We start from the raw sequence: 24106 nt of genomic DNA on the forward strand, positions 1-24106 counted from the left end.
ATCACAGTAAGACATTTCCAGCATTGCATTCCATGGAGAGATATTGGAAATCAGAATATTCTAAAATTAATGCATAGGGTAAAACTGTAATTTCTAGTTTTCCAATTTAGCATAATGAGCTCAGCTGCAAGATCTCATTAGAAGCTTTGCTACTGATAGCAAGGTATATTCTTTTTGAGACAAGAGCACTTTACTAACATTTAAAACTCTATTTGCGGAAACGAAATACAATAGAAATTGTCTAGTTTGTATCCTGAAATATAAACTCTATAAGTCCTATAAATAATGTACTTTGTTTATTCGTTACAATAACAAGGTTTGTTTTAGCATAACATTGGAATAACATTTAAGATCTCATTAACGAAAAATTTCTTTCTAACAATGTTTCTTTTTCGATAATATACATTGCGCTCTAATATCTTAAGGTTATCAGCAAGTATACCTTGTAGATAAAAACTTAATATTCAATACTTTTTTATTGATAATAAAACAAATAATAATTTACAAAACATATTATAGACATGGGCTACACACTAAAATGTATAGCAAATAATGACAAATCCGTTGATGCAATTCTTGAAAAGAAACGTAAAGCTATTTTGGACTGACCAATGTGGCCCACTCCTAAAATGAAGGTAGAACGTCACTCTTCCGTGTCCTTCTTACACAAAGAGGTGATGTGGTCAGCTTTGGACGCCTTTAACTCTCGGGTTCCCTCAGGTGCCTAGACACAGGTTGAGTTCTCTCCAGTCTTCAAGACACTGACGGCTCTTAACGTGTTTAATGTTTAATGAATCAATAATTAAGGAACCGTTGGCGTTTACTGAATCTTGATTAAAACAAACACAGTTCCGTTTTGGACTTCGATCACTTTGATACCCCATCTTCGGAACTTAACACCTCCTGAGTCTATATAGTTTCCCTTGATTTTTCTTTCACTCAATCTTCACTTATCATTACCTCTTTTTCCTCGTCTTTCTTCTCGTTTTGCTCCTCAATTCTTCTGTTCCTTCGTCCAATTCTCATTCCGAAATTGCCTGAAAATAATACAGAATGCCGTTTTCTGTACTTTGAACTGAAAAGAGGAGCATCAGTCATTATTAGAACTGGTTTCATTGTTGTTTTTACGGCTTGCCTTCTACGCTTAGTTGGGTTCTTAACAGTTCTAAGTTTTATTCTTAACTTATTGCTTTTACTGCCACTACTAACACTGTCTTGGGTAGAATTTTGCGTTGGCACTAAAATAGTTGAAGGCTGTGATACTCCGTCTGTTGGACTTGGAGATAATATAATGTGAGGATTAGTAGGTTGGTTATTATGATACATTGTTGATTGCGCCTGATTCAACGATGCTGTTAATTCTATGTTGTTTGGTAAAGGCGCTGGTGATGTAACAGTTAGTTGAGGTACCCACGGTGTATTGTCGTAGTACTTAGTGGAGGTAGGGGCATACAAATAATTTTGATTATTCTCATACAATTTTGGAATCTGGTAAATTTGGTTATGGTTTTCGTAAGTAGTATATTGTGGTTGAGGTATGGTTCCTGATACGTGTGGAGTTGAGTAGCTTTGGATGTGATCACCAACACTGTATTGGGTTTGTTGATTTGTATTTTGGGGCACAGATTTACTTTCACGTATCTTATACTCTTTCGGTAAACGAATATATAATGCTTGATTGGAAAAGAACACAGGATCGTTGTGTGATTGTGATTCGCTCTGTGGATAACCATAACTAGGACTGTACTGTTCATATACTTGGCTCTGTGAATGGGTGACATCTTTACTTTCTTCTCTCTCTCCTCCTCGGGTTTCACTTTCACTAACTAGATAAATGGGTTCTGTTTCCTGTGGAACTACCCCAATATGTGCGTACGAGTTACCATGGTGTACTTGCGGAGCTCCTGCCTTGTGAGATTGGTCTTGGTACGAATCATCACTAACTTCTGAGCCTTGTGATTCGCCAGTTTCGTAGTAATCATCATACAAAGTATCCTTGCCTTCTTCGTCGTAATAAAATCCTTCATCTTCAGGTATGTTTTTATAACTATTCTCATTTGAACCTTCAAAGTTCACTTGTTTGTCCTTATAATAACGATTCTCATTAGAACCTTCAAAGTGTACTTGTTTGTTTTTATAATAACCATTCTTATTATGACCTTCAAATTGCACTCGTTTGTCTTTCTGATAACTATTTTTATTATGATCTTGAAAGTGCACTTGTTTGTTGTTATAATAACTATTTTCCTTATGACCTTCGAAGTGCATATGCTTATTATTATTGTAGTCGTAATCACTTTTAATAGGATAATAATGAATTTGTTTGTTGTACGACTTAGGTATACTTGGATTCTTGTTTCGATTTTTGTTTCTTAATATTTCCTTTCCATAAACTTCTTCATTGTACTCATGATCGTCTGTAGAACCATAATTGTTTCCTATATGCATTATATTAGATTGTGGTATATATTGTAAATTATTGTCTACAGTATGTTTGAAGTGTTCCTTTTGTTTCTTGAGGACATAATACTTATCATTGTTTTTCTTTTGAAGATAGGTTTTGTAGTTGTTTTTACCTCTGTTTCGATTTTTACGATTATCTGTTATATTTATTTCATTGTCGTTGTGGTACACTTCCTTAATTTGTGATTCAGAAATAACAGGCATCTTCGTTGATGATATGTTCATATCATTTTCTTTGTTTCTATTCTTTCTGATAAACATTACTTTGTGTGAAGTATGTTTCACTTTGTTTTGGTTTTGGTAACTTAATGGTGGGGCTCTGTGTATAACTGAAGATGGTTTGTTTTCAATAGAAGTTAATGTACTATGATTATTGAGATTGTTTACTTTGTTTGCTCTGTTTATTGCGTTTACAGTGTTTGCTTTGTTTACTGTGTTTACTTCTTGTTGATGAGTTTCAATTTGCTGTTGAAGTGTATTGCCACTTGGGTATTGTGTGTAGTATCGTTCTGTTGTAGGTGATGCTGTTGTAGTATGTAACTGTGTGTGTTGAACGAAACTAGTAATATTACTTTTACTACTTGGTCTACTTGAAACTATACGATTGGTATTTCTGTTCAATAAACCTTCTCTCTTGGAAGTTCCATGTTCCTCGTGTGGTATACCAAAATGATAATTAGCTATAGTAGCACCACTACGAATATTTAAAACTTCATCACCACCTTCTTGTATTCCGAATACTTTCTTGTTATATTCCCAGTTATGCCTGAATTTTTCGGATGCTTTTTGTAAACTCAAAGGCTCGAAATGATCGTTTTGTTTCATTTCAGGTTCCAATCCAAGTTTGGGGAGCGGCGGCCTTTTTGCATTATAAATAATATGTGGTAAGCGATTATGGCGCTGACGGTAAGTGGTAACACTTACCGGAGGGGGTATATGAGTATCTCCTTTGTACTTATGGACAACCTCGGTAGGTGTCGGTACTGCTTCGGTCACTGTAACAGATGCACTGGCAACTTTGTCAAAGTTAAAGTTAAGTCTAGGAAATGGGTCGTCTTCTTGTGAGTGTATGTACTGAGAGGAGTACGCTCCATGCTGAGACACTGGATCTACTAACTTCTTGGTGGCGACAAACATGTAGGAGCCATTTGGAAGATTCAACTTGTATCCATAATTCACTAATGTTGGATCCTTCTGCGCAGAAGCCAAGATTGCAGTTACTGCGATCGTGCAGAGGAAAATCTATAAAGACAAAAGATAAAACCAAAATTAATAGTCTTGAACTTTCTAAAGTGTTATAATCTTCATTAAGATCTTTTCAGAATTTTAATTAATAACTTATAGCTAGCAGAGAACATAAAACTTTTGACAGTGAGTCAGATGTGTATACAATATGATATTAAATAAAACATGTTATTGGTTTGAAGTTTATTATTCCTTTAAAGCACCGAAAAATTGAAAGGAAATCTTAAATTTAACGTCTTACAAGACACATTCGCGAAGTGTCCCTTTGGGATTCGTGTAAAATTGATTCAAATGCTACGTTTTCTGCGGCCCAATGTGTATTGTACCATTTCTAGCGGCACATACCGATAATTTGCATATTTATGGGCCTTCATATATCCGTAATTAAATCATACACTAATATAATGCTCAGACATAAAATTGCTTTTAGTTTCTTTAGATATAATTGGACATGAATGTGAGCATATGCAAAACAAATTGGATCAAGTACTGCTTCTATGATACATATTACCCACCCCTGCCGCCATCTTGAATTTTCCATATTTCAATTTTCAGTTTTTTTTAAATGGAAATAGGTGCAAGTGATACATCAAGTTCATCTACAATTTTCTCGAAAATTCATTGGCGTAGTGAGTTTTACCATAGCTTGTAGCGTTTGCAAGGTATTGCAGTTAAATGTCAGGTACTTCACGAATATTGAACCAAATAGAAAGTTGTCCAGAGTCCATGTGTATATGTAATATTTTACGTGATTTGTCATTGACGAAATATTCTTTCAACGTACATACATACAGACACATGCATCAATACGGAAATGGTAGGTCTTCACCCGAATCTGGTAGCATTTGGATTTACATTAGGAATTTTGACCGTGATACAATACTTTCTTGTTATAGTATAACATAGAAGTAATAACAATCACTCACAGAAATGAAATAAGATTATGACACCAATGTTGTAAAGAGTTTGTTTATACCTACAGTATTTTGCCAGTTACAAAATCTTTTAATTTGTCAACATAAAAAATATAAGTGTAACTGATGTTACTCTGCAATGTCTTTCGCGAAGTGCCTGGAGGGATTTAACATAATACCTTTCAAACGGTACAAGCTACGATAAAAATTCACTACACTAGTGAATTTCCGAGAAAAATGTACATAAATTTGACGTATCACTTGCACTTTTGCCCATTTGAAAAACAGAAAATTGAATCAAATATGGCGGATCCAAGATGGCGACCGGGGTGGGTAACATGTGTCAGAGAAACATTACATGATTCAATTTGTTTTGCATATGCCCACATTCATGTCAAGTTACGTCTAAAGAAACTAAAAGCAATTTTGTGTCCGAGCGTTATAGCAGTGCATGATTGAATGATAAATGAAGGTCCTGATAAATTACCAGTATAGGCCGCTAAAATTAATACAATACACTTTGGGTCGCAGAGAACTTTGCATTTGAATCAATTTGACACTAATCCTGAGAGGACACTTCGCGATTGCACCTTGTTAGGTTAGAAGAAACTGAAATCTTTCAGTTTAACGTCCCATGATTTATTTATTTATGATTATGCCCTTTAAGCTAAAGGAGGCATAATTACGGCAAATGAATGATGATGGATGAATTGGTGAAATGAGGAAGTGGAGAAAAACAGGAGTACCCCCCCCAAAAAAAACCTACAGGCACGATGTTGTCCACTACAAGCTTACTTGGCCGGGGATCGAATCTGGGTTGTCTCGCACCAGAATCGAGTTCTCTACCAATTTGTGCTTTTGAAAAATCCAACAAATGCTGATCGCACTTTCGTGAATTCCTTCCTCTGGTACTTTATTAGCGTGGTCCTTATGAGATTGTGATGTTGGTACGTCCTTGTGTCCGTTATTCCACACGATATTTCTTTGAACAAAGGATTTTTTTTAAAAAAATTAGAAAGCTGTCTTTTCATATAGATAGCTCAGAGCGATTGTCTTCTCCGAGTTCGTTAATGGAGTCTTGGTATTTTATCATCAATTGCAGAACAAAGTTGGTAGGCACTATTATTTAAAACGAGCAATTGCAATAAAACAAGACATATATATAAATATGATTTTTTTTTCCCAGGAGAATTCCTAACGTAAATGGAAAAATCATTTTCGGAAGTTGAAGCTTTATACATTTACGTTACAAAATCAAGTTATGGAACATTTTGGCAAGATAATCTTTGAGTCATTTAAGTAACAGGAAAGAAAATAAAATAAGTTAAACCGAAATCAGAATTATGTCTACTTAATACATTTTCGATATACACAGGCACCAAGCAAGTGATCAGTGGTTGTTTCGCTCCTCTTGCCCCCAAACCCGCACACCTTCTCCCTTGTATACGTCTATAACTGCTACTATCCAAGGCCAATCATCGTACAATCCTACATATAATATTTCAACAAATTTGATTTAAAAAAATGTGATTTCAGCAATTGTGTTAGTACAGGGCGACCAGAAAGTTCCTTTATATCCGAAGTCCGAACTATATGTGTGTAAGAATGTATGATGTTAGGACAATTAAGATTTGAACCTGCCATCCTGATCATTGATATTGCAACATTGATTATCACGTAAATTACCACATGATTGCCATATAACTGTTATGCGACTGCCCGTGGAAGGAGAATATTAAAGTCTGTGCGTTTACCAGATACCAGTGACTTCACTTTGGATAAGACGTGAGCCAAAAAAATTCACCAGTTATTTGGCCGCCTCGAAGTCCGGATCGCGGCGCGGTGGCTCAGTGGTAGAGCGTTCACCTTTGGTGCTTGGTGTCCCTGGTTCGATCCCAGCTCCCGCCGTGTGGACTTTGTGGTGGACAAACACCGTGCTCGTGGGTTTCTTCGGGGTTTTCCCGTTTCCTCCCACTTTGCTCATTTTACTATTTCACTCATTTCTCATTATCACCGTCTCCTTTAGCCTAACCAGCATACACGTGGGACGTTAAACTTAAAGATTTAATTTTTTCGAAGTCCGGATCTTACGAGACCAGACAATGCTCAGTGGAGTATCATCAAATCACACGTCAGGAAGAAGTGGTACGTGGACAAACGATGGTCTGCGGGCAAGTGTGCCTGAAGCCTTCCAGCTTGTGGCGCGCAGCTCCTAAACCGGATAAGTAAGAGGATACGGAGGCGTATCAAGTTTAGCAGGAATAATGGATGTGTATATACGGATGTTTTGTACACATAACTATAAATATTGTTAATGTAGGGATGAACTAAATGCAGGTATAAAGGGACTTTGTGGCTACCTTGTAATCGAGACGAGACCGGGTTTGGTATCGTCTCGGACGTCTTGATATGTTGAGTATCAATCTCATCTCGATTTTTAAACGCCATCTCGAACTCGGTGTCGTCTCGAGACTAGTCTCGGTCTCGCTACCATTTTTAGAACACTTGGTCTCGCATTATGGCATTTATAGAGAGCATTCGCACCACTGTTTAACAATGCTGGAACAACCGAAGAAGTTAGCACACGAGACGAGATATTTCTCGTCTTGTCTTGAATACAAGACGAGAAGTGTATTTTGAAATTCGAGACAAGAATCGAGACCAGACGAGACGATAAATTATTTGAATTTCGTGGGTAACATTAGTTCACTCAAGACAGATCTGAAACATGTTTTGGTGTTACACGAGTCATAGTATAGAAGCTATACATTGATAAAGTAATCCTGTACGCACACAATGGAAATCATTTATCAATGTTTAAAGATATGCAAATCATTACATAATAATTATACTACAATAATAAATATGGTTAAAATTCTGTTATATTAACCCTTTAAAGACCTCTCGTGGCACGGTACGCTTATGGTCAGTTCTTGATGAAATTAACGAAAAGATCAGGGCATAAATTTTGTTCATAAATTTAGGCAATGGAACCAGAAAAGCTTGACGACAACAAGGCGAGACAACACTTCTCAAAAACTTACGAGGCGACGAGAAAATCATATTTCTTGTTTTGTCTCTTGGACAACACTAAACTTGGAGTGGGTGTCACAAAGGTTTATAATGTAGCTTTCCTAGAATGAATTCATTTTCAGCACCATTTGACTTCGTGCAGGAACGACTACTTCGTTAGCAGATACATTAGACACTATAGTCTCAGCGGTGTACCTTTCACGTTTGTGGACTGCTCCTACTCCGTGCCATAGCCTTCGCATTTCGTCTATATAAACCTCATCAACCACTGTATTGTATTCACGCATTTACAACTTCACCAAGTACACTCATGTCCAGAATGATTGTCGCACATCTATAACTGTCTTCTTCTAAGAATATAATTTGATAATGATTTTGCAGGGTACTTTTAATACTGATACTATATGTATAATCGGAAAATGTATATTTGTGGTAAATTTCATAGAAAAAGAATTATAAATATGAAAATTATAATGAGTAAAATAAAATGTTGCTAAATAGACAAGAAAATTTTATTTTCGTTTTATTGTTCTTATTTACTACTCTTTTGACATAAAATCTGCCACATACATGTCTTTGCCAATTATACACATTCTAACATTATAAGAAATAAAGGGCGAATTCGTTATCAAATTATATTCCTACAACAAGTTATTTATAGACATGCAACAATAATTTTGGACATGAGTGTACATAAATAAGTTCCTTAGACATTAGTCTCACTTAGGGAAGCAGTAGAATTTACTCGTAAAATTTCTTATTTCTGCTTAATGTTTGTCAGTTTACACCCAGTGGGTGCTCACAGACGGATTTTATGGCGCAGCTTCAGACCATGAAGTTATTTGGGGGCATAAAATTTTTCATTGAAAATGATATCAAGTGAAGAATTGTATATCTGAGAGAAAGAACGGTATTCTGTAAATTTGGGAACAGAATAATAAACTTGGGGGAAGACAATAGTAAACTTATGAGCTGACAATTGTAAATTTGTGGGAAGACAATGGTAAATTTGGAAGAAGAGTATGGTAAATTTGAGAGCTGAGAAGAAGAGAATAGTAAATTCGAGGGAAGAGAATTGTAAATTAAGGGAAGAGATTAGTAAATTGGAGGGGGGAAGACAACGTAAAATTTGGGAGCTGACAATGGTAAATTTTGGGGAAGAGAATGGTAAATTTAGGAGAAGAGTATGGTAATTTTAATAGCTGAGAATGGTAACTCTGAGGGTGGGAAGACAATGGTAATTTTGGAAGAAGGAAATGGTCAATTTGAGAACTGAGAAGAAGAGAATAGTAAATTCGAGGAAAGAGAATTGTAAATTAAGGGAAGAGATTAGTAAATTGGAGGGGGGAAGACAACGGAAAATTTGGGAGCTGACAATGGTAAATTTTGGGAAAGAGAATGGTAAATTTGGAAGAAGAGTATGGTATTTTTAATACCTGAGAATGGTAACTTTGAGGGAAGACAATATAAAATTTGGAAGGAGAGAATGCTAAATTTGGGAGCTAAAAATTATAAATTAGGGGAGCATGGTAAATTTGGAAGCTGAGAATGATAAATTTGGAAAGAAAATGTTTAATTTTGGGGATTGTGTATAAGTTTTTGCAGGGATGGATTGTCTTGTCTACACACATACGAACTGATATAGAGGTTTCTACCAATATTTAAATGAAAAATTATATCTTCATAAAAATTGCCTTCAGTGTTGAGAAACGGTTAAGATATTTTTTCACACTTATAATTAAAAACTTTCCAAAATCTTGTGTTTTTTTCATTTACTTTCAGTAAGAACTCGAAAACAGAGTAGTATGATGAAATCTTAAGTAGTGAAAACGTGACCAGAACAGCGGGTTTTGAGAAATTCAATTAAGTGATTACAAACCGTAACGCAGGCATTTTCTTTCGTGAAGTGGAAGAAATGTTATATTGAATTGAATTGTTAGTGAAAACGTGACTGTAGAAATAAGTTTACAAAAGTTTAGTAAGCAAGTGTAAACACGAGCGCAGTCAATATTTTCAATAATGAGACGCGTGTTAGAAGTAATCTGATTGTAACTATTAAAAAGCGTGTATATGTGTCACTCTTAGAAGATGATATGATATGATAGATAGCGTGTTTATATATATATATATATAGTATTTAAATAGATGAACAGTCTGTCCGAGCTGAATATAAACTGTCAAATTATAATAGTAATGAAGGACGTATTCTCTGGAAGAAAAGTTAGTTTCTTTTTTTCGATTTTCTCCGAAACTACACATCAAAATTTAAGCTTAAGCATGGCCGCTTGCTGTCATCGGAGGACGGGTGATTTTCAAAGTGTGTCCGATTTTTGAAAAATCATGTCAAAACACAAATTTGTTCTCACATAATATAACACTTAATAAGTCTATACTTGTATTAAATACTTTAAAACTATAGTTAACAAGGATTTTATGTGTCAATGAGTGTTGTGTTATGTAATGTATTATTCGCACGCATGCATCAAAATGAGTGCATATTCGCGACTGTGCTCGTGTGTCGGTGTTTTACTCTCTTTAGAATCGATGTTTTGCCATTCTCTGAGTCGATCTTTTGCTCCCCTTGGATTTGGTCTTTGGACTCCCTTTGAATCGATTTTTCGACCTCTTGACATTGATCTTTCGTTCCCTATTGGAATCGATCTTTTGCATCTCCCGAAATCGGTCCTTTGTTCCTCTTGGAATAAATCTTTTCCCCCTCTTAGAATCGGTCTTTCGCTCTCCTAGGAATCAATCTTTTGCTCCCTTGAAATCGTTCTTTTGCCCCTTTGAGAATCGGTCTTTTGCACCGTTGCACCTCTTGGAACAGGTCTTTTGTTCCGCTTGGTATCGATCTTTCGTTTCCCTATTGGAATCGATCTTTTGTTCCGCTTAGAATCGATCTTTTGTTCCTCTTGGAATCAGTCTTTTGTCCCCCTTGAGCTCATGTAGTTCGAATCCTACTTTAAGCTGTAGGTTTCACGTTCAATATATACTCTTGGAACTACTGGAGTATGTTCTGTGCTCTCCTACCAAGAATTGATTCCGTTACTCGTGGACCAAAGGTGTACGCGCTAGGCAATAGACAAGTCATTAGGACTGCTATTCGAGTTCGTGTTTGTGGAAAGCGCCGGGGTCACTGAGAATCGAACCCGGGATCACGTGCCTCTTGGACACAAAGAGGCACTAGTGTTTCATACCTAGATGAAACTATATTTAGATTTGTTTATTAAAGTTCAGTGTCTCTTTTCAGCGCTGGGGCTACTACATGAGGCGTGGATTTACCGTTCAAAGTGATATTCATACCACTGTAATGAGTTCAATGTCCTACTGTCGGCAATCGAATCTCGGGCCCAGATACCAAAGGCGCGGTTGAGACACTTGGTGAAAAAAGTATAACAACTTCTTCATGGCAGCCATTCTGAGTGAGGCTTTCCTCATTCACACCAGGCAAATGAAGGGATGATACCTAACATATAGGTCCCAGACCGTTTCCTTCCTTCCCTTTCCCCTAATAGTGTGATCGCCGAGAGACATCATCCCTCATACGTGACGGGTAAACATGGTCATAGATGTCAAAAGTCCAGAAATATAATTCGTAATCCTAATCCTAGTGACGGGCTAAAGCCCAGAAATCTCCTAATCCTAATTCTAGTGACGGGCTAACATGGCCATAGATGCCGAAAGCCCAGAAATATAATTCCTAATCCTAATCCTAGTGACGGGCTAACATGGCCGTAGATATCGAAAGCCCAGAAATCTAATTTCTAATCCTAATCCTAGTGACGGGCTAACATGGCCATAGATGTCGAAAACCCAGAGATCTAATTCCTAATCCTAATCCTAGTGACGGGCTAACATGGCCATAGATGCCGAAAGCTCAGAAATCTAATTCATAATCCTAATGCTAGTGACGGGCTAACATGGCCATAGATACCGAAAGCCCAGAAATCTAATTCCTAATCCTAATCCTATTGACGGACTAACATGCCATAGATGCCGAAAGCCCAGAAATATAATTCATAATCCTAATCCTATTGACGGGCTAACATGGCCATAGATGCCGAAAGCCCAGAAATCTAATTCCTAATCCTAGTGACAGGCTAACATGGCCATAGATGCCGAAAGCCCAGAAATCTAATTCCTAATCCTAATCCTAGTGACGGGGTAACATGGTCGTAGATGCCGAAAGCCTAGAAATCTAATTCCTAATCCTAATCCTAGTGACGGGCTAACATGGCCATAAATGCCGAAAGCCCAGAAATCTAATTCCTAATCCTAATCCTAGTGACGGGCTAACATGGCCATAGATGACGAAAGTCCAGAAATCTAATTCCTAATTCTAATCCTAGTGACGGGATAAAGCCCAGAAATCTCCTAATCCTAATCGTAGTGACGGGCTAACATAGCCATAGATGCCGAAAACCCAGAAATCTAATTCCTAAATCCATAAACCGAAGGGGCGTGCTCTAGCCAGTAGCCCAGTATTTAGATTTATAGTGTAAAGAATATATTATGATAATCAATACAAATAAGAGACATAAAATAATGGCAAAAATATAATTCTTATCATAAAATCCATTATTAGCTATTAATCATATTTGTAGAATATAGTACTTTAATATGGGAAATTGTTCTTCTGATGCCATCTCTTAGTACAAACTGGTGTTTGTCGAGGCACAGGGTATTTAAGTCATACAGTTCTCGGTTTTCTTCTTATCCTTTTATTTGTTTAACTTTTATCCTGTTATGTATCCTAATTTTCCGTAAAAATATAATTATTGTTATTTCAAATTTGATGTTTTTATTTTAAATGTTTAGTATCGTAAATTTTGATTACGCACAATGTATTCAGCGACGCAACCCAGGCTAGTTGTCGCCCGTGACAAGGACTCACCTTAGCTCCCTGACCAATCAAACCAAAACGCTCCCCGACTACATCTGATATTGGTCACACACAAGGGCGCCCATGTTTTAGTTTCCAAGGGGGCGCAACTATAAGCGACGTTTCAAATATAGTTTTCAAATTTTGCTGTAACTAATGTAAAAATTCTATTGTGTTCGATATTCCCAAGTATAATTTCCTCTAGGAGGGGGCGAGCGCCCGCCTTGCCCCCCTGATGGGCGCCCTTGCTTACACAATAGTTCTCCTATTCCATTTTTTCTTCAAGTGCTAAAGCTTGATTTCAAAATTACAGTACATAATTTAATTTTTAGTACAAGACAAAACACCTAGCCAAATAATTTGAGAGTAGCATGCTTGACATACTCTTATAGCCTTGTCATAATAACGGCAAATCACAATGTTTCTGGAATTCTATCGGGATGTGTATATATATGTGTACAATGAATCAACAGCCTGTTGCTTTAAAATAAATATTTAATTATGACAAACAGTCAAGCTGTTGTCTCGAGTATTATACTGGACATTTTGCAAATCTCTTAAACAGGGGCGTCATTTCGGACTTCGCTTGAGGGGGGCAAGAGCACCACCTAGATAAGAGTTTTGCGCTTTGTATTATTATATTAATAGACAATCGATGAAAGTATATATATTCCTCAAACTCTTAGGGGGGAGGCAATTGCCCCCTCCTGCCACCCTAAATGACGTCCCTGCTCTTAAATTGATTCAAGTTAAATGAAAATACAAAAAATTGGAATTTAAATTTAAATTTCCGGGCTGTTTTGGCTGCAAAGATTTTTACAATATTCTCAAAAGATACACTGAGATAAAAAGGACTAGGATTTCCGTGTGGATACATCGTATTTACGCGGGTGCGCTTCTTAAGTAATGTAATTTCATTATAAAAGTACAGCAGGTGGGAACACCATGCCAAGTCTGGAGTTCGGTGTCGAACTAGACTCGCTGTGATTGGATAATTTTATTCACATGATTGATTTCGTGTTAAAAACTATTACTCTCGTAAGGTAGGGAGTCACAGATTTAGAAAGAACCAAGAGGGGACAATCGTAGGAAGGTAGTAACAACATTATATACCTAAGTTACCACCGTCGGAATGGGTATGGCGTTAATTCTAGATTTGACATGGTGGTTCCACAATACAAAATTTTCGCTGGACGGTGATGTAGATCGTACTACGGATGAAACAACATTACTTAATGTGGTGTCGCGCGTAACCTGGTAAAAACAGCATTTACATTCCGACTGGATTATGCATTTTTCTCCGTGTAGCTTTGAACTTATGCTCTATGGATATTGATTGTTCTATGGCTGGTGAGTCCTTGTCCTGTTAAGTTTCTGAAGTAATTTTTTATGATCTTTAGTTTGCTAAAACTCCTTTCCTTGACTTATAATAAAAAATAAATAATTTTCTAGTTTTGCGCTCCCCAATCTGACGTCCGTGACACAAGCCCCGTTTGCCCTCCCCCCGCCTTAGTTACGTCACTGAATGTATTGTTTAACATTAGTAAACCAGAAACTCAAATTAGCTAGCTCTTAAATTAAACAATTGAACATCAATGTTCGATTGCAGAAATTAAAGAATTATATGTAAATCTATTTAGTCCTTTTATTTTCTGTAATGTAACCAACTTGTTATTCCTTAATACATTTTTCTATATATGAAAATGAAATAATAATAATAATAATAATAATAATAATAATAATAATAATATTTATTTGGGCACGGATCCTATTAGACTCTTATGTAGCTGCTTCACTTAGGCCTATTATGAGATGAGGTGACTTTGAGTTTAAGAGTCTTCATCCCGGCGAAATTAAAAACCGCTAATTTTACAGTAATTATGTGATATCTTCAAATAGATAAAAGATAATTGAAATATGGAACAAGAGCGCCCTAGACAATATTATTTTGCGTGAGGTACCGTTATCACAAGTCACCTAGCGGCTTTCCGTTTTCAGCTGTTTAGAAACGCGAAAATAAATGCCGATTTTCAAAATGGCTCGAAATCGAAAGCAGATAAGCGAGTCGTGTTAACGGTTTCTCATGTAAAATAATATCATCTAGGGCGCTCTTGTTCCACATTTCGATTATCTTTTATCTATTTGAAGATATCACATAATTACTGTAAAATTAGCGGTATTTTAATTTCGCCGGGATGAAGACTCTTAAGGTCCCTTTTAGCAGCTAGGCTATATGGGACATGGACCTACTGATTAACGTGCAATCCGAACCACATGAGTTTGTGCAGGGAATCGAACCCTGGTCTACCACACCAAAGGCGCGTATGCTAACCGGCTTCACTGATATGTCAGTTCTATAGACCTTATAGAACAACATATGACTGAAGATGTTCTATCAAATACAGTGGCGTATTCTAAGGGCTTTAACTCCTTCAGCTAGATATGGAAAAGTTAACAGTTACTAGAATAGAACAATTAGTCATTATACAAAGTCTGGGCATACTACTCATTTTTCAGAAGTTTCCAAACAAAATACACTATATCCATCAAGGATCTTACAAATAGAGGATCTGCCCTTACAATAAAATCTTGAAGCCATACGTCACAGTTTCGCCACCCCTACTCTGCCCACTCCGCCCAATAGGATCGCAATGTTTTGAGCCAACGAAAGCAGCCAATCAGACGATGTCGGAAACGAGAGTAGCCAATCAGACGTGCCGATACTGGTTTTTTTTTTTTTTTTTTTTTTTTTTTTGGCTTCATCGATTTAATAGGATGAAGATACATATGGGCAGATCCTGTATTTATAACATCCTTGATATCCATACAAATCTCTGTTTGTTGGACTTCTTTTTACGAAATAAACATCATTGATCACATAAGGAAACTAAAACACACTGTTCTGATTCGATTGAGACAAATTCATTGTATCAATCACTTGTTTGATAAATTTATCCAACTTTTGCGAAGCTATGCGACTACAAAAGCTTTGAATAACTTTCCAGGGATCTTCAGTGTTCGTTGGCATATGTTCAAGAACTGTCAATACAAAGTTAATCCAATAAGAGCTCGATGGGTGACAAATCCTGACATTGTGGCGGTTATTCAATTTTTGTGATAACGTGAACCTCTTTTTTGTCTCGCAGATAATCACTGCATAACTTGAAGGGAATGTTTGAGACCATTATCCTGTTGCAGTACAAAGTTATAGCTTAAACTCCACGTTCCTAATGAAATTCCATGCCTCACTTAAATGTTGTGATAAAAGTTTTTTTTTTTTTCATTATTCTGTTATTTGAGCAAATCACCAAATTGATTGCCTGTAAAACATTCATACACTGTGACACCACCTTTTCTGGCTTATGCTATAGGTATTACACATCAGGATGGAAGTGTTTTTCGGAAGGGCGACGCACAAACATCTGGACGTTGGGAACCGAAAAGTTGAAATTTAGATTCGTCGGTGCAGAGAACCCTCTTCTATTGTTCATTGGTCCATTATTTATTCTATAAGTATGTCACAATAATACTTTTTTTTGGTAATATTTCCTTCTGAAAGCAGTTTGTTTGCTGCAACAGCACCTACAAGACCATAAAATTTAAGTTTTCGGACCACCGTCTACCTGATAAGGATTGGGAGCGGATCTTCAGTAGTTCTGTTACTACTTCTGGAGCGGTTAAACGTCTATTCCGTTTATGTCTAGTTCTAAAGAACTTGTCCTCACGAGACGTTCTTATTTCTGGGCGACAGTTCGTTTCAATGCAATATTTACACCAGTTTACGACTGTCTAATCTGCAAGCAGTGAACGATTCTTCGCACAGAATTGCTCTCTTCTCTCAAAATAATCACTTGAGCACGTGATTCAATACTTTGTTCACAGTTTTCCTTTCGCATTTAATAGTACTTGCACGTTTTTTTTTTTTTTTTTTTTTTTAACACTAATTTACTCATTCACACGAGTGAAAGCAGCACGATCACATGCATCACATCGTACTCAACTTTACCTACAATAGCACGTATACAATACAATTAAATAGCACCTAACTTAACCCATACCGGTAAACGAGACAATTGAATAGCACATATACTACTTTTCATTGTAATAAACAGATAACTAGTGATAATGATTTCCATAAACTCCATTAGATGTCACTAAAACGATGCATTACCAGACGATGTTACGATGTTAGTTGTTTGTTCCTTATTTATGTTTACTGCAAAACAGTTTTTCTCAATTAATGTGTCTCAATGTAAGTAAGATTATACATTCTCTTATCCTAATCTGAACAACGTTTATTTTACGAAACAAGACCAATAAACACGGTTTTGTACTGAAACAATGTATTTCATTTGGATAATCCTGAAAAATCAGTAATCACTCTGGCCAAAGAGAAGGCGTCACCTTCTACGGCCCGCCCATCACCTGATGGGAATGAAAGACAGAGGAAAAAAAATCAGTATATGTTCAGACATTTTCCACTTTAAGTAGAGCCTTAAAATATCTCTAAAAATAGGCATCGGACGAAGTAAATGTCCGAAATAAAGAGTTATAACTCTGGAGGAGAAAATTTATTTGATAAAACTAACCCTCTGTCGCCAAAACTTAAAAGTGGACCCCTATTTTTTGTAGCAAATTCGGATTCTACGTGAAAAAGAAAATTTTATTCGAAACATTATTTTTCGATCCCTGATAGATGGTACTGTAATCAGTGATAATAGTTTCACTAAGGTTTCTTCAGTTGGAAGCCTCCACATTTCATTTCAGAATAAATCTGCGATAAACAGTACCAATTCTTTGCCTTAAACATTTTCTTGGCTGGATTTCTTCGTGGTCCACTCCTATGGTATCTTAAACACTATCCGATATATTTTCTTTTATATTTGGATCAATTGGTTGCCAAGTGGTTTAACTCTAAAAGTGAAATTTTCCAGGAACTTTAAAAATCTTAACTTATCTCAACTTGAAACTTCTCAACTTTGAACTTTAAAATCCCATGTTAATCGCATGAAGAGAATGTTATCCATTATGAACATTAGAAATGAAGCATCATAATTATGTTTTCAGTTGCAACCATGCAATATATATACACAGGGTGTTACAAAAATTTATCATAAAATTTTTGGAAATAGATTCCTCACTCCAAAATAAGGGAAAAAAGTTCACATGGACCTGTGATCGGAAGTGCATCGTTCCGTAATTATAGAGTGCCGGAAAAGTAAAAAAAAAAAAAAAAAAAAAAAAGAGAACTTTAAAAGTCCATAGTTGCACTACTATAGGATCGATCGTAGTCGAGTCAAGACATCACTGAGGAACTGGTATGTCAACTATCCATCCATCCATCTTTCAGAACCTCCAGTACTCGCACAATCATATTTACAGCGGCTGTTTGGGAGTACTTGATCACTCTCCACGTACCTCTCTAAAAATTAGTCTGCAAGTACTGGAGCATTCTTAAACATGGATATTTGGACAGTTCACATACTAGTTCCTCTGTGATGTTTTGAGCCGACTACGGTAAGTTTCATAATAGTGGAGCTATGAACATTTAAAGTTCACTTGTTTCACGTTTACGGTACCCTATAACTCCAAAACTATCCATTTTTGAGCATAGGTTCATATGAACTCTTTTTGTTATTTTGATGTGAGAAATCTGTTCTCAAAATATTGTAACACTTTTTTTGTAACACCCTGTATATATTTTCATGAGACATTGAAATTCAAAGTTCTCTTCTGCAAAATTTCCATTTTGAAATTATAACATTTGACATCCAAGCAGTCCATAATACTCACTTCTTTAATTGAGAAAGTTGTTAATTTCAATTTTGTCAAGAAGTTCGTTTATTAATCGCTTCATTCCTTTAGTTTGTGTTACTCTTGAAGTATATTTTATTTTACGCTTTGAGTACTTCTGAAACCACATTTAACCCTTTGGGGATCTTTTCGTACATTTTGTACGATACGCATTTTTCATCGTACATTGCATTATTTCTCTTCTATTTGAGCTTTTTCGTCCGGTTTTTTGGTTTTTCAAGTCCAGATACATTGTAAAAGACATTACGTATGGTTTCAGACCGTCCTGCGTCCAGACATAGGAGGTGATGGCGTCATAATTTTGAAATAGAAATTTTCCCTTATGAACCCTATGTTCATTATTTTTTGGCGGGCTTCCTTTTTCACGTAGAAGATTGAAATTTTGCACAAACATTCAGTCCACCGAGTAGTATTTACCAGATTTTTTGTTCCGATGTCAGTGCTGAAACAGGGGGGAACCAGAGGGGCAAAGGGTTGAAAAAAGGGATATTTTTACCCAAAAATCCCGTTTTTCATGATTTTCCCGCCTCATATACATGATGGAGACACGTGAGTCATACCGTCTGAAAGGCAGTTCCATTCTGAAGAGAATGACGGTCGAATTATTATTCTAGGGTAATTAGGGACGTCTCAGTGAATTTTTTTCAAAATATACTTCTATATAGGGTAACATGGGGAATTTTCTGATTTTTTTTTGGCGGGCTTATTTTTTAGGGATGGTACCGAGACCGAGACTAGTCTCGGTCTCGTCTCGGTCTCGTCTCGAATTATCGAGACGAGACCGAGACCGAGACGGACTTTTATATACCGAGACGAGACCGAGACCGAGACGGACTTTTAAATACCGAGACGAGACCGAGACCGAGACAGACCTCTATAAATCGAGACGAGACCGAGACGAGACTTAGGTCAGTCTCGAAAGTCTCGGTCTCGTCTCGAATATTGATATTGATAGATACTAAAATTGCCTTCACTCAAAACTTGTTTCGTTGCTGTGTTAGATAATATGAGAACGGTTGACTGATGTACACTGGCGTATTTAGAGTGTGGTTATCGGGCTCAAACCCCTCCCGAAATAAATTTGTGATAATTTTTTTGCATTGCACGTACAACGCAAATGTTTCTTACTCGCTCCTCAAGCCTCTCCAGAAACAAAATCCACTGCTGATGCAAATAGAATTCTCTCTGTCTGTCTGTCTGTCTCTCTCTCTCTCTCTCTCTCTATAGGTATATATATATATATACCTATATATATGGTCGCGGTTGCTACCCAGGTCCGCCCTGCATAGGTTCCCGGGGCCCAACTTTAATTTTAAATGGAAGCAAGGGGTGAGTTGTACCTCGTTCGATAGACCTTGAAAAACTAAAAAGCGTTGTGGCAAAAGATCTTTCATATCGGGCACTGTATTCAAAATGGCCGACAAGACATGTTTCCTCTATCAGATACAGTAAAACGTGCAGTACCACTAATATGAAAACGATTGAACATAAATGAACCGAACAAAAACTCAAATAGAAAATGTCATGTGGCACATCGATTGATATTATCGCGGAGGCTCCCAGGGCCACCCTTCATGGTGGCCCAGGGCGCAACCTCAAAATTGTAAATGGAAACATGGGGTGAGTGATACCTCTTTCAACATATCTTTAAAAAACTAAATAGTGCTGTTGCAAAAGATTGTTCATATGGGTCACCGTTTTCAAAATGACCACCAAGACAAGGTACCTACATCAGGTAAAACGTCCAGTATCACTAATATGAAAACATCAGAACAAATATTCGAATAGGAAATCACAGAGGGTATTTATCATTCTATAGCTCGGGAATATTGCAATAGTCGAAAAGATGATTAGAGTGAAAGTGCCATAATGGAAAGGAAGAAATCTAACTACTAGAAATTTATCCCAACTTCACTCCGTAAGTGAGTGAAGCGGGAAGGATCGGTGAAATTGCAAATGAAATTCTTAGTTTTTGCAAATTGTATCTATGAATCAAAGTTATTTGAAATGTGTTTTTATAAGAGATAAATGTCTCTGTAATGGGATAAAGTATGTAAAATTCTTGTTAAATGGTACCTTCCATTTTGATTGCAGGCAATGGTTGATGCAAAAATGAATCAACTGAAATGCGAAACCAATTCGAACAATGCAATTTTAGAACAATGTTTACAAACGTTGGTTTTGTTCAACAGTCGTCTGTATGATATTGGTTCGCTTCTTTTCCTTCTATGTCTTCTTGCATGTGATAGAATATGAGTTTCACTGAGATGTCTACAGTTACATTCCGAATAACTTTCAACGGTAATTTCAGTTGTGATCCTTAGTAACGAAACGGTACATACTGATGCAGATATGTCCCAAAAATCTTGCACGCATTGCATTAAATTATCAGGGGCGGGCAAAATGTTGTTAAACTTGAATTTCACCTTATTTTTATTCACCTTATTTCACTCTATTTTCATTCACCTTATTTCACTTTATTTTTATTCATTATAGTACCAGTCATTTGTACACACAAGTGTTTCAGACAAACCAAATCTATTGCAAATAAAAGTGAGGTTCTCATTTGAGATTTTACCATTCATTCCCGCTTCACCCACTTACGGACAGAGATCGGAAAGATAATTTTCTATCATTTCCTCTTTTGCATCATGTTAATTATACTTTAATAATCTTTGTCTCCGTTGCATTATACCAGGCACATAGCCAAGGGGTGGGTCCGGGGGGTCCGGAACCCCCTTCGAGACCATATATGAAAAAAATTAAGAAAGGATGAAATAAAAAGAAACGAGAAAAAGAAGAATCAGCCTTAAAAGTATAAAACTACAGCAAACGTTTGGTTACTCCTTCTTACGCGGAACTTTGTGTGTAGGAAAGGAAAGGGGTTCAATCTAAAAATTTATATTATTTGAACGGACCGTTTCGAATTCCATTTAGCTTCATGCTAATTCTATGGACTACAAATGACAATCAATAAACCTGTTCTATCAGGTAGATTCTCAGATAGAACTTAAGAAATGCCAACAATCACCAGAGCCTGGCAACATAAATTCCAGTTACACTTTAAAGTAATTTTCAATTTCGCGGCAACACTAATCCATTTTATAGGATGTGTTTATTGCCGAAAGAGATCTCATTGCTATCTTTGACGGCATTAATCGAAGATAAGAAAAAGAAGAAGGAAGAAGACAACAAGAACCGAATTCGAATTACCTAGGAAGACTGTATATTTTTCAATATTTTTTAAATATCATTTTACTTCAGATTTCTTTATAGTTTGTTATTAAAAGATTAATATATCCTCATTTTATTGTCCTAACAAACTAATATGGGCGTGTTGCCAGTAAAATAGTTTAGATTGATTGAGCCCCTGGTGTGTAACCACAGTATTTCAAGTCACGACCCCCCTTCCCTCATTACAAAATCCTCGATAAACGAACCAATATATGTTGCCAGTAAAATAGTTTAGAATTATCGAACCCCTGGTGTGATAACCACAGTATTTCATGTCACGGACCCCCCTATTACGAAATCCTGGCTACGTGCCTGATTATACTCGAGCCGTGGAATGATAAATACCCTCTTTGCTTTCCTATACGAGTTTTATTCTGTTCATTTATCTCCAACTATTTTCATATTAGGGATCTAGTGGTACTGGACGTTTTATCTGATACAGGCACCATGTCTTGGCAGCCATTTTGAAAACGGTGACCCATATGAAAAATCTTTTGATACAATACTGTTTAGTGTTTCAAAATTTATCCAACAACGTATCACTTGACCCATATTTCGGTTCAAAATTTCTAAGTTTCGCACCCTTGAAAGGCAGCCGTGGATCACTGTGAGAACATCACTCGACGCGCCCCATGCCTGTCCTGTTTCACTTTCTGACTGTTCGCTTATCTCCAACTGTTTTCATATTAGTGGTACTGGACGTTTTATCAGATACAGGCACCATGTCATTGCGGCCATCTTGAATACGGTGACCAATATGAAAAATCTTTTGCCACAACGTTTTTTTTACTTTTTAAAGATCTACGGAACAAGGTATTACTCGCCCCATGTTTCCACTTAAAATTTTAAAGTTTGGCCCTGGTACCCCATGAAGGGTGGCCCCGGGAGGCGCCGCGACAACACCATCAGGTGTGCCCCATGGCATTTCCTATTTAAGTTTTTGTTCGGTTCATTTATGTTCAACCGTTTTCGAGATATCCCCGAGGAAAGATTAAAATGGGCCATCCTGTACATACATATATATATATATATATATATATATATATATATATATATATATATATATATATATATATATATATATATATATATATATATATATATATAGATAGATAGATAGATAGATAGATATAGATATAGATATAGATATAGATATAGATATAGATATATATATATAGCCGCGGACCCATTATGATCAAGGGGGGGCTAAACCATGGTTTGCCGCTTTATCCAGTGTAAAGAAAGTAGGATTGAAACCCATTTTATCCAGTGTATACCTGAGCGTTAAGGGGGGCTATAGTCCCTATAGCCCTCCCCTATGATCTGCGACATATATATATATATTAAAAATGCTGAAATTTTGTACCAAGTTGGGAAATTCTTCTAGATTCTCTGCAATATCACTAGATGAACAATGTTGCTAAAAGCAAAATAAAGTTGTATTTTCTCAAATTGCGCTACGTAGAGTATTACATATTTCTAATTTAGTTATTTAACAAAACCACAATAGCCCATACATTATTTAGTGTAACAAAGGACAACACAGTATCATTAACATCAACATTTTGGAAATCTCTAATAACTCAAATGGCATGGACGGTGCAATGCGCATCAACTGTATCTTAGCGTCAAATACTGTGATCATGGTATAATATATTTCGAATGAATGAGGGAACAAAGTTACAAGAAACGGAAAATTTAAATATTTCTAAATTTTCTTTACTTTACTTCGAAAACGCGCTGACATCACGTCTCAGCATGCAGATGCTTCCAAAAGACTTAAATGCTTATAGCGCCATTTACAACAATTGTTATTTCAAATCGTTTCAGACACCAAACACATTGGTAATGATTATTATACAGCTTAAAATGACGTATTTGTACTAAATTTTTATAATGATTATTGCTTTCCTTTGCTTCTATAACATTACAACAATAGTTTTTGATGGTTTTAATTAAAACAAATGACAGTTACATTATTTTAAGCAGCGTTGCTCACTTAAATAAATTGCTAATTATTATTCTAAATATGTGCAAATAACGTAGAACTGCAAGATATTTTAAAATTACTCGTAGTTTGTTTTATGGTGCAAGAATGCTTTCAAGAGAATACGTTTTTCATAGTCTTTGGGCTACGTATAATGTTAATGTTTAAGTCTTCGTTCCAGCAATACATGTAAATGCAAATTGTAACTGAAATTAAATGTAACTGATACATTTTCAGTAACACTAGTTGTTCCCCCTATGCCTTAGGCCTGGTGCACACTTTAGATTAAGACCGTGCTTAATTAAAAGTTCTAATTACACACTAATTACATTTCACTTGCTTTAGTTTGACCACCGATCACATCAAACTCGATCAATACCATATAGCTATATGCAATTATTCAAGGACTTACAGTTAGTAATACACAATGTTCATTTTTGTTTTGTTTTGTTTTAGTTTAACGTCCCACATTATGCTAGGGCGGCTAAAGACGTGGAGCTAATGATTATAGTGGAATCCGAACCACTTCGGTCG

General features: G+C 36.3%; 1 protein-coding gene and 1 long non-coding RNA gene across 2 annotated transcripts in view; one reads left to right on the forward strand and one right to left on the reverse strand.

Moving 5' to 3' along the window:
- Nucleotides 1–3419, forward strand: part of LOC145662213 (uncharacterized) — a 58360-nt gene extending 54941 nt beyond the window's left edge. Inside the window, exon 3 of the long non-coding RNA XR_014127012.1 lies at nt 3294–3419. This is a non-coding gene — a long non-coding RNA (uncharacterized LOC145662213). The remainder of the gene's footprint in view (nt 1–3293) is intronic.
- The window catches only part of LOC145662211 (uncharacterized), a 31005-nt gene continuing 6976 nt past the window's right edge, over nt 78–24106 (reverse strand). Inside the window, exon 2 of the mRNA XM_081727545.1 lies at nt 78–3705. Coding sequence (XP_081583671.1) covers nt 940–3705 — 2766 coding nt within the window. The 3' untranslated portion in view covers nt 78–939. The remainder of the gene's footprint in view (nt 3706–24106) is intronic.

The sequence above is a fragment of the Thermobia domestica genome, chromosome 10 (genome assembly GCF_964235325.1).
Source record: "Thermobia domestica chromosome 10, izTheDome1.hap1.1, whole genome shotgun sequence".
NCBI classification, from domain to species: Eukaryota; Metazoa; Arthropoda; class Insecta; order Zygentoma; family Lepismatidae; genus Thermobia; species Thermobia domestica.